Genomic DNA, 12,239 nt, shown 5'->3' with positions numbered 1-12,239 from the left:
CTATTGTTGGCTAAGTGGCTCTGTAACAGCTGCTGTAGTAGATTAAGGTGACCAGATTTCTGCAATGAAATCCGGGGCTGGGAAGTGTGAAGGGGGCAAGGCTAACAGAGGTGGGGGCGACGTTTCGCTCGTCTGCCTCTGCCTTTTCTTCTCTCTGACAGTGACAGCTACCAGCTGTTGTTGTTGCGCGCAATGACTGGTTCTAATTCATACAACGCTAAAATCAGGGACATTTCCAGATTTCGCAGGAAACAGGCTTTAAAACTAAGGACTACAGTAAAATACTGCGGTCAAGTGAGCGAACACTTGATATACGCTTTCAAACCAGCCGACTTTACCTCTCCTTTAAAGATTATCTTCCCGCATAAATAGGGAATTACGGTAACAGAGCAGCGAGGATGGCTTTGCAGGCGAAAACTATTGAACTAAAAATAAAAGAACAAGCTTACCCTTAGCAAATGAATATATATGACAAAGTTATTCCTTTCATGTAAACATACTGTAACCAGGATAAATGTTTCATACTTTTACTGTAGATAAAAAAACTAAGTCACAGTTTTAATGCCTATACAGGATATGCGTTTGATTAATTTTCAGGAATTTATTTCTATAAAATCCTAAGAGATGATAACAAATTCTCTTTATATTATCTTAAAGGTCACTTATACAATAACCAGAATAAATATTTCAGAATTTTACCGGAGATTTTTGGGCTAAACTATCATTAATAACATAATTCTTACAATCCTTTGTTTAATTCACCAAAGATTTTTAATGTATAATGTATATCAAAAATGTATAACATCAAAAATAGGCTAACAGTGATAAAACAAATTACATTACATCCTCTCTTATAAAAATGCAAACAATTCTCCAACAGAAACCACTGAATAAATCTAAAAGTGACACAGCGGGCAGTCCCGCGCTTTTTTCACCAGATCTGGGATTTCAGCAGGATCCATCCGCAGGGACTGTGAAACCTTCAGCGTGACCTCATCAGAAGCTCCTTTTACATTACGCCAGCCAGGATTGGCTGGAAAATAAGCCTGTCAGTGTCCGAGAGGGCAGGGTCCCTCCCCCTATATAAGGGGCTGACACTGCGCTGACAGTTATTCAAAAACCTCTTTTCGCAACGAGCAAAAGTTCCTAATCTCTCTCGGATACTCTCCCACTTTCTTGGAGCCTAGCTTAACTGTCCGTAGATTTGTGCGCAAGCTCGATCGCTGAGCGCTTTGCCCTGAGTTGGTTCGGTATCATGGTGAGAAGCTGTCCCGGTAGAAATACCGTAACACTCAACATTAACTTACCGCCTCACGGTTGTACGTTGGTCGGTTCAGGGTAGCAATACTCTCAAGCTACACCCTGGGTGGCCGAAACGCTGTCCCCAACCTAGCTACACCTGGCTAGCTTAGCTATCACGAGCTAATTTTCATGTAGCTTCACAGCAAATCTCCCTAAAATAATGGAGACCGTTAAATCCTCTGCGAAAGCGGAGGTGAGCCCAAAGGGACGAACCTGTCCGTGTTGCAATAAAATTTCAAGCTGGGATACCCACCTATCGTGTGTGGTATGTCTCGGTCTGAAACACACCCAGGCAGCCCTCGAGTCCACGGAAGAGTGCTTGCTCTGTAGCCGGTTCTCCCTGAAGGTTCTCCGTCGCCGCCTGGCTTGTCAATAGACGATGTCCGGTAGCGACCCGGTGATGGCTTCTACGGCATCCATGCAAGAACCAGCCGATCAGGCTGTCTCTTTTTCCCCCAGCTGGGGAGAATGCCGTGGACCCACTTCCACATGGAATCCCCGAGCCCTGTCTCACTTTGAGCCAGCTCAACTTGCTACCTGAAGGGGACGAGGAGCTCTTTGACTGGGAGTCGGAGCTGCCCTTCTCGGACAACAATGAGGACTATGACCCATCTCCTGCGCCATCTCCTGGGCTCGGGTCAACCCGGTCATGACGGGTTCTCATCGGAGCTGGATTTTGACTTGCACGACATGTGCAAACGCGTCGCTGCAAAGCTTGAGATCCAGTGGCCAGAGGTCCAAGCTGAAGCTTCCCACTCCTGTTTTCACCGAAAAAGGCTGCCAAAGACCCGTAAAACGTCCAGGCAGCTCCTACCAATGTGTGTGCGTCATTACCGATCACTGCCTGCATCTTCATAATGTAGCAATCCAAGTGATGGGCAGATCCATGGGACTCATGGTTTTGCAGGAGAGAGCCAGGTGGCTGAATCTCACCACTCTGGCAACTAAGGAGAAGGAGGACCTCCTGGACACACCCATATCACCCCAAGGGCTGTTCGGAGAGGCGGTAACCTCCATGCAAAAGAGGTGGGAGGAGAAGAAAAGGGACGATGAAGCCCTGAAGCTGTGCCTTCCCAGAAGCACATTTGCCGATGGGACTGCGTCCCTGGCCCCCCAGCGCCAGGCCTTTGCCCAGGCAGCAGCTCACTTTCCTCCTACTTTCAGGATCCCAAAGCTGCCAAAGGCTCAGGGAGCTTTGCAAGGCGCACAGAAGACACCTGCCCCCAGGACTCACTGGCAGAAGAAGCCTGAAGGTCCTCACACTGACCAACCACCCCCCACCTCCACCATGGTGGTGAGGAGGAGGAAGCGACCGGCCTAACACCTTCCCTGGATGGAGGGAGCGAGCAGGGATCGCTATAAAAAAGCTATAACTGAGACAGCAGGCACGTAATTTGGGATCTGCTGAGCAATACAGGAGTTAGGATATTTTTTGTTCCCAAATGTGAGGCTCAAAACGAATGCTATGAAAGAGAACTTTAGGTTACTTTCATAACCCCGGTTCTCTGAGTAGCATGAGTGAGTGTCTCACCAAACCGCCCTCCTTGCTCTAACATGGCGTGGAAGAAGTGATCGGTTTTTAATAACTGTCAGCGCAGTGTCAGCCCCTTAAGACTGTCAGTGTCTCTGACACTGACAGTCTTATTTTCCAGCCAATCCTGGCTGGCGTAATGTAAAAGGAGCTTCTGATGAGGTCACGCTGAAGGCGTTCCTAATGGGAGTGACGACTGAAGCAATTCTGTCTCGACAGGCAGCAGCATGAAACACAGCAAGACCCAGCTTTTATTTTGGTAGTCTATTTCCACTAATCGGCAAGGGAATTTGCATATTAGCTAAACATTTATATGCGAGTTAAACATTTAAGTTAGCTAGCTAAATATTTAGTTACTAAATATTTAGTTTAGTAACTAAATATTTAGTTTAGTTAATTTAGTTTAGTAACTAAATATTTTGTTACCAAATTAAATATTTAGTTTACAAATGAAATGTTAAGTTATCAATGTAAATAATTAGGTCAGAGCTAAATATTTAGTTTTCAAATACATTTTTCATTATTGTAATGCCAAGGTAAGTACGTTTGTTTTTGATAGGTATGTTATAGATTGAAGTGTTGCTGCAATCCTTAAGAGGAAAAAGCTCACATTTCTTCAGGTTTAAGCAGATTACTGAGGCTGCCCAGAACAGATTGATTGAATGGATAGCAAATTTAAAAAGAAACAAAAGTGGTATCATTCGCCAGTTGACTAATAATGATTTATCTCTCCAATGAAGATACAAAGAGAGAATGATGAAGACACCCAGCCAATGTCCCAAGATTGGTAATTTTATTTAAAAAATTCCCTGTAAATGACATTTACCCACCCTGTGATGCACTAGTGAGCTGTCCAAGGTGCTGGTGACCTGTCCAAGGTGCACCCCACCCCTTGTTCAATGACTGCAGGAGATTGCTACCAGTAGAGTGAAGCATGGCCACACTGCTCTGTGGCGCAAATGAAAACCCGGTACAAGCCAAATGCCTCAGCAGGATCTACACGTTTCTCTTAAAACATTGTGTCAAAGGGTTACAATCAGCCCCATAATTGCCAAAATTGACTTTTGCACAATGTGTGCAAAGGAAAACGTATTTAAAGATACTGTCTGACAATGACCATGTAACCATCTGACCATCTAAGAAATCATTCTTAATTACCTATTTTGTACAATCCAAACAAATAAGAGTATTATCTGGTCCCAACAACAGGCATATTTAATCTTTTTCTCAAACAACTTCAAAGCATAGTGGTGGAAAAACAATGGTTTGGGATAGCTAACAATTAATGTCAGACGTTTGACATTGACTGGTAGTTGTGTTTTTTTGTTTTGTTTTTTTGCAACCTTCAAATCCCACATTTACATCAAACTTATTCAATGGAAGAATAATTTAAAGATGAAAAAGTTTATAATAAAGATTATTATCCTACTGATTTTTTTTTATTGCAATTAAACTTTTTTTAATTGCAAGAGATGTCAATCATTTCAGCAAGTTTGTTCTAGAGACTGGTGGATGAGAATGACAAGCTCCCACTCAAAAAGAAAGTGTCGATTTTTGTGTTGTCTAAACTTGAAAACTATTTTACGGTAGATAAAGTGTTTGCTTTACCACAAGTGGGAATCTGTATCACAAATCACCAAACTACAGATAACTGCCATTGTGATTATTGCTCAACTTTTGAAAGCAATAATTGATGCAACTTTATAACCACTACTTTTCTTACTTCTCTCTAGAGCTAATGTTACCTTGCATGTAAACATAAACAACAAGATTCAGTATCTGCAGTAATTTCAGTTCTTGTTACTTTTTTTGGTTAAATTATTTCCAAATAATGAATGGATTTGGTTATGTTTGTGGAAATTGGCTGCTGATTTAAGTAGTTTTGTCCTGAAGTCACCACTTGAAAGTTGCAGTTTAGAAAATCCTTCACTTGTTATGCAACAGTTGATGCAATTGAGCAAACATTCATTTTCTAATTTGTCAATTGTGGGGCGTGAGGAATGTTGCTTGTCCCATGCAATGGGTGAAAGCGTAGTAAACCCTAGACAGGGTGCCAGTCAATCACAAGGCAACACAGGGAGCAAAAATACCCAACAGAACACATACAAGAACAATGAGAGCAAGCCTAGTCCATTCAGAAAGGCCCCAGCAGGGATTTAAATACAGCCACCCAGGCTTTTCGGTGCAAGATGATGGTGCTCCCTGTTCTACCACAGTGAAGATGCATTAGTAAAAATACTGTCAGCTAAGAAAAGAGGCATAGAAAAGCATTCCTGACATTGTGCAGCATGATTTAAAAAAAAGTTGCACCGAATAATTACAAGAAGTTGGAATTATACCATTGAAACAGCTTGTAATTACACGATTGTATTGGTAAGTCATTTTTGTGAGATTTTCACTCATTATTGTGAGATTTCTTAAATATAGTTATTCCATATTATGAATAAATTATATTTATTAATAAACAAAGTTTTAGTTAGCCAAGTCATAAGTCTGAGACATAAAGTCATAATTGTGGGAAAGAGAAAGTATTAGATGACTGCGTCATAGACAGAGATCATAATTAGGAGATGCTAAGTAGTATTTGTGAGAAAGCTATCTCATAGTTATGAATTAAATTGATTATTATATATTAGCATTTTCTCATGCTTGTAAACTGAATCACTATTATTAGACTTCTCTTCTAAAATGATCAAGTCACACCTAGCTAATTTAAAGATATGAGATAACTCATTCACAACAATGAGATTGCTAAAAGAAAATTAAACACCAAATATGCATAGCTTTTCTGAAAAGAACGTTTCACTGAAAACTGAAATTTTATTATATGCCTGCCCGAAGCAAGCTTTATCAAATATGACTGTCAAGGGCCAAACATGCCCTTTAAATTAAAAACGACAATTGACAATTTTTTTCTCTCTCTTTAATAATAACAAATCATTTAACATCACTAATAAAACATGTTTTTTTAAGAAACTGAATGAAGAATGTTTGTTCCTTTCTTTTCTTTTTTACTCTTGAAAAGTTATAATTGTAGGTTTCGACAATTACCTTTTCAGCATTCTAACAAATTAGCAAAAGGAAAAACAAACACAGGTATAATTTTATTACACAACTAAAATAATGGAAATTTCATTGTTACAGAGAAAACATTCTGTTGATGCATGTGTGTTTATTTTCTAAATTAACAAGACCAAACATAAGAGTGACACGAGCAACAGCGACAGGCCAGCACTTGCACTGCTGGCACTGTTGCAGTAATCCCCCTGGCAGCAGCTGCTTCTCTGTCCAATAAAAGTTTCAAATGATGCAGAGCCATTTTCGTCGCACACCATCTTGGAGGCACAGCCTTTCAGGGTCTGAATTTCCCCTCCTAAATTCGCTGAAAGAATGAAAAACAAATACATCAATGTGGCCACGTGTTTCAAACTTAGCACCTTATAACATTCGTTGGAAGATGAAGTTGTTGAACTTGGGGACGGAAGCAGAAGCCTCACTTATTGTTTCGATGCAGTATTCCTGATCCCCTTCACAGTTTAGGGTTCTAGTACATTGCTGTCCTTCACAACTGTAGCACTTTTTGCCGTTTGGAATCGACTTGGGCTCTGGAGAACAACCAAAGTGTCTGGAAATCTTTATAGTGTGCACTTTCAGCCGAACAATTTAAACTACATTCTTAAAACTCACATTGTTTCTAGATTTTCTTATTACAATTTTTACAATGGGCAATAAGTAATTAGCATTAAAAATACATAGTTTAACAAATTACCTGAGACATGTTTGGTGTTGCAAAGGTCTGAGGCGCAGCACTCCGTCACAGTCACAGTTTTGTCAGATCCAAAGTTGACTGAGCCTCTCACACAACCTTCAGCCTGAGTACACATTTTAGCCTTGATCTCTCTGGGTTTAGAATCACCTACTGTGAAAAAGGTAGAAATCATATGCTGGTGCCAGCAAGGTGACACAAAGCCTATTGAGACCACACAACAACATACCTGTATATGTCAGTAGTGTCATTGCTGCACATCGATTATCTGATGAGGTGCATTCTTTTGCTTGATCAGTGCAGGTTCCAGTGGTTCCTGGTATACACTCATAACATTTCAGGGTGTTGGCTGATAATAGCATTAGGAAAAGAGCGTTAGCGCTTCTTAAAGAAAAAAAGAAGTTGCTTTTAATCTGAGCTATAAACCATATCTCAAAAACACAGTGCAGATATATGTAGAAATAGAGGTATTGCAGAAAGACATAAGAATGCTTTAACAACACTTCACAACATGCAGCTCAAAATCATAGAAATGGTTAATTAAAAGCAAATTACAATACAATGTATTTCAGTGCACTGTTTATAACATTTCAAATCAGATCAAACTAAATTGGACAGATTAAAAAACTTGCCTTTTGGAAGAAGCCAAATCCCAACAATTAGTGTGACAAAGTGCATGTTGTTAGCAACAGCCTACTGACAGCAGGTAAGCTTGACTTTCCTCTGTTCTGTGAAGGGTGGTTCTGAGCAGGGCTTGTCTCTAGGTCTCGGACCACTCCTCTCTCTCCGGTGTGTGTGTGTAAATACCAGCAATGATTTGACTGTACAAACATTATAACCATGAAAATGCATCACATATCAGAAAAGATGATCTTCTGGCTAGATGAAAATGACAAAATGTGCCTTTTCTTTTATAGAGATCTGCTCAGAAAGGGCAATCTGTTAATTCAAAAGGATTAGAAAGGACTGCAACTTCATCTGCCAAGAGGTAGTAGGCAACATCTGATCTCAGGGTTTGCAGTGCAAAGAGATTGCCAACTTTCTGCAGAATCAACTGTTTCTGACCTCCAAACTTCATGTGGCTTTCAGATTGTTTCAAAAACAGTGTGCACAGTGGCGGTGCCCAAGGTATAAATACTTTGTGGTGCATCTTGTTCAGAATTTGACTATTAGCATGTTGGTGTCTGTTCAGTCAGCAACAATCACAAATATTATGTGCTGACAAAAGGATTCTGCTTATATGGCATCTTTAATGTTAGATAGATGACTTGAGATATACTTTTGGTTAATTACTTTGAGCATTTCTTGGAAAACAATGCGCAGAGGAATTTCACCACCAAACCTACAAAGAGGGGTTGAAAAATAAAATGGCCCAGCAATGTTTAGCAGTGTGCCAGTGTTTGGTGGTGAAACCCTCTATTTTAATTTACCATCAACACCAAAACCCAGAACTTCTTAATCCTGCAATTACAGCTTTAAGTCTTTTGGGGATATTTCTCTATGGATTTGCCTTTGTATGTCTAGAGACTCAGTCATTTTGACCATTCTTCCTTGCAACATTATTGTTTATCACTTTTTCTATCACCACTGACCTGCTGAAAGAGGAACCTCTGGCCCAATCTCAAATCTTTCTTCTAGGACTGCGCCGTAATAAGCTTCTGCAAGTTTCTAGGCAATTTCGACCAGTTTCCCTGTCCTGCTTAAGAATTTAGGCCTGTTTTAAACATGTATGGGGAATGGTGTGTCAAAGGTCTAGCTTTAACCATGTAGCACTGTGTTTTGCTCATAGGCCCCAAATCCACCCCTATTTTCTTCCTGTTGCTGCAAAGACAACCATCTTCTCCTCAATGTCACCAAAACCAATGAACTCATATTTGATTACATCAAAGACACCCACATACATAAACAGTCAGCATGTTTATATTGTGGATCCCTTCAAAACTGTATCTTGGAATCACAATCAACAATAAACTGAACTTTAATTGTCCCACCATAAACATCATTAAGCTGTCAGAAGAGTATCTATGTCATCCACAAGCTCAGATCCCTCTTCATCATGCCACCCCTCCTGCTTCTTCTTCTTTATTGTAGCATCATAGAGTCCGTCTTGCTCTATTGTCCTACCTGCTATTTTAACATGGTTCCTCTCAATAATAAGAACTAAATGTTCAAAATGACTTTTAATTGTTCCAAAACAATCAGTCTCATTACTCCCAGTCTGCCTGTCCTTTTTAATCACATGCCCTGTTGATCAGTCACAACTGTCATCATCCTCTACATTCGTATTTCACACACCTTTCCTCCCGACGCAGATACCGGCAAATATTTTTTAAAACATCTTGGTCGTGAAGAAAATTTTGTCCTCTCTGCCCTCACAGAGCTCATTAGCCTCTGCAGATGTAAATAACAAGGTCTTGGAAATCAGCATGGCAATAACCAGTATATCAATATTTTGTTAAAATACTTGTCCTCCCCTTTAACTATACTGTATATGTTTGTGTTGTGTATGATTTTGTAAATATTTGACCAGCCTGTGAAGTCAAATTTCCCTTTGGGGAGATTAAAGTATAAATCTAAATCTGAATCTTGAATATTTATTCAAATTATTCTTATCTGCACTTTGCCGAGCACAAACCCATCAAATTGATGAAACCTATATCTGTATCCAGTTAAGACAGCTGGAGACACTTGCATAAGTGTCTGGTTCTACACGAAAGGTACTCAAATCATTCATTTTATTTAAGAAGAAACATTTGAAAAATATTTTGTAGCTTGACATGTTGTGAAGCAGACGGACAAATGTCAGATATCAGACAGGAACTTAGCAAAAATGTCAACATTGTCTAGCTATGCTTTCCTGTTATGTTTACAGTACCAACTGAAAGAAACTTTATTTCCTATATAAAAAATGAAGACAAATATCCTTGCAAGAAATGAAATGAAATACTTAGCATTCTTTTCACTTGAAGGACTTCTTAGTTGCGGTCAGAACCCTGATCAGACAAACCTGTTACATTTCCTTTGGTTCAACAGTAAGAACTACACAGAAGCATTGAAAAAAAATTTTTCACCTGTAAATGTTTAAGAAGAAGGTAAAACAACAACAAAACCAGCAGCGCGTCCAAAGATGTATAGTACTGACATGTTGCCAAGTGACAAAACTAGACTGGGGAAAAACTATCAGACCTAAATCAAAGAGAAAGCTATGGAAATCTAAAAATATAACCTACCTTCAGTGTACCCAAATAACATCCCGATAATCAGGGCATGTCGGAAGGGGAATGTTGGGCAAATTATCCTCCCGTGTGAACCTGGCATTAGCCATTTAGAAGCAACACAATGATATTTACATATTTTTTTCCATAAATTGTAAAACTTAAAAACCCATCTGTCTTAGTGGTACAGGTGTCAAAAGTATTCACATCTATTACTCAAGTAAAAATACTTCTACAGAATTATCAATTCAAACCTTTTACTCAAGTAAAAGTATAAAAGTAATGGATATAAAAGTTCTTAAAGTATTAAAGTAGAAGTAATTCTTCTACATAATGTTCTTCTTCTTGCGTTTTTGTTGGGACGTTTGGCAAACAACTTGGTGCACTACTGCCTGCAACCACAATCTAAATCACTCTGTTCGTGTAGCGCCATTTATTTAAAATTTTTATTTTTATTTTTTTTACTGACAAGCTGAAATAAAATAGAAGTAATGAGACCATTTTCAACAATATAAGAAGTAGAAGTAAAAAGTCGGCAAAAAATAAAGAAAAAATTATTCCACTAAAGTATAAATAACCAAAATTAAGTCTACTTAAGTAATGTAACATAGTATTTGCACTTTACTTCTGGCTCCGTGTATTTGTAACTAAATGCTGAACACAATTCTTCACCAAAACACATAAGTTCTGACACAGGTTTTAAAGTTTACATTTTTTAATCAACTTTATACTTTTAGGACTGCACTTTTACCTTGCTGCTATTGGTTCAGACCGCTTAGGAACCAAATAGACTGAGCACTGTTTCTTCTCGGTTCCATTTTCTATCAATTGTAATGTAAATCAATGCTGTTGCCAAATTTGTGTTTTTTCTTTCAGAGATTCAGAGCCAGCTTTGGGTTTGTGTCTCCTTCCTGTCCTCTTTTTAGCCAGCCAGTCGAGGCAAATGGCGGCTCATCCTGAGCCTGGTTCTGCTGGAGGTTTCTTCCACTTTGAAGGGAGTTTTCCTCTCCACTGTCGATCTGTGCTTGCTCAGGATGGGGGATCAAATCAAATATTTGGTGCCCCCTCTGCAAAAAGGGAACTAAAAGTACAATTTTAATTTAAATGAGTGTATTTGCCCTTGATCTAAGCAGGTAAATAAGATGATCTGCCAATGCACTCAAAATAGGAACAACTCATCTCCATCATCTTATACAGTATCAAGTGAACACATCATATTATCTTATTTTAGGGGTAGAAATATGCAATCTGTCGTCAGATCATCTTATTTACCTGCTCAAATTAAGGACAAATATACTAGTTTGAAGAAATTTTACTTACTTTTAGTTCCCGGTTTGCTTTGGCCTTCACCAAATCACCACCTTAACGCGGTGGAAGGGTTTGAGTACCCCTATGATCCTGATGACTGTCTTGGGGTTCAACTTCCCATGGCGAGTTGGAATCGGGGAGGGGTCAGACTAAGAGCGATTCAAGGTTTTCAGTTAAGGACAACAAACAGCATCAGGCGGTTCAAGGACATGGACAATAATCCTGAGTCTGTCTTACATGGAAGATTCCTGCAAGCAGTCAGTAATGTTCTCCCTAAGAGTGCATCTAAAATAAATGTTACATTGTGGTGTTTGCATGTGGAAAGTACAGCTTTAAAGGACGTTTGTAAGCGGTAAAGAGGTACTATAAACAAAACAACAGCTTTTCTGTTAGAATCTTGACCTTTTGATTTTATTTTGGAGTTCTGACTTCTCTGACTGTGTTAACTTGAACACTGTTTACTCGGGTTTACCCCATTCCCAGCTCCTATTTTTTGATTTAGGAGGCAAATGTAATGCAACATAACAGTACATAGGTACGGATTAATGAAAGAAGTAGCGCCTTGCAAAAATACCTGTTGACAGTCTGAGTCCTTCTCAAACCTTGGAAAAACGATGACCTCTGCGTATAAATTGTAATTATGTGCCTTTTTGTGAAATAATCTTTAAGAGCTCAGTTTTTAGGAAATATCTCAAATTAGCTACATGTATCTCAGTCTCTTGAACCTTTCCAGTGTTCAGAAAAACAAGTCCTTTTTATGCTAAAAAAAAAAAAAAAAGAAACATAGAATCTACCCGCTGCAATCAATATTGACAACTGGAAGTTAAGAAGATGTGACATTTTCAGGTTCAGACATTTTCAATCCTTTAGTTCTGCTTAATTAAAGAACAAAGGGCAGCTATAGAAATATTTGAGGCAGTGTAGCCAACTGTGACTGTATTAGAGAAAAGGCTCAATAAAAACTGTTCGCAATAAATTCTTATTTTAAACAATCCTTACATCCCAGCAGAAAATAATTCTAAAGATTTCTTAGAAGCCTCACATTATTATGACATTCATGCTCAGGAAGAGTGAATATGAACATAATTTACCCTCTAAGCACAAAGCACAGTTCACA

The 12,239-nt window shown here is 39.0% G+C and overlaps 1 protein-coding gene across 3 annotated transcripts; it reads right to left on the bottom strand.

The window, feature by feature from the left end:
• Nucleotides 1–5,649: 5,649 nt before the first annotated feature.
• On the bottom strand, nucleotides 5,650–12,220 carry LOC118560720 (urokinase plasminogen activator surface receptor-like). Of its 3 annotated transcripts, none has more exons than XM_036132043.1 (5): nucleotides 7,232–12,220; nucleotides 6,829–6,948; nucleotides 6,603–6,752; nucleotides 6,331–6,438; nucleotides 5,651–6,215 (listed from the first exon to the last, which is right to left on the bottom strand). In XM_036132043.1, exons 1-5 carry the CDS (start codon nucleotides 7,275–7,277, stop codon nucleotides 6,013–6,015), a joined length of 627 nt encoding a protein of 208 aa, XP_035987936.1. In that variant the 5' UTR covers nucleotides 7,278–12,220; the 3' UTR covers nucleotides 5,651–6,012. The 3 variants fall into 3 exon arrangements, with proteins under 3 accessions (XP_035987943.1, XP_035987936.1, XP_035987940.1); XM_036132047.1 differs by having other exon boundaries at nucleotides 5,652–6,215; nucleotides 6,603–6,749; XM_036132050.1 differs by lacking the exon at nucleotides 7,232–12,220 and having other exon boundaries at nucleotides 5,650–6,215; nucleotides 6,829–7,221.
• Between the last annotated feature and the right edge of the window lie 19 nt (nucleotides 12,221–12,239).

This window comes from Fundulus heteroclitus, chromosome 3, assembly GCF_011125445.2.
Source record: "Fundulus heteroclitus isolate FHET01 chromosome 3, MU-UCD_Fhet_4.1, whole genome shotgun sequence".
Taxonomy (NCBI): domain Eukaryota; kingdom Metazoa; phylum Chordata; class Actinopteri; order Cyprinodontiformes; family Fundulidae; genus Fundulus; species Fundulus heteroclitus.
Note: the sequence above shows the minus strand (reverse complement) of the source record. Positions and strands in the feature narration are given on the sequence as shown.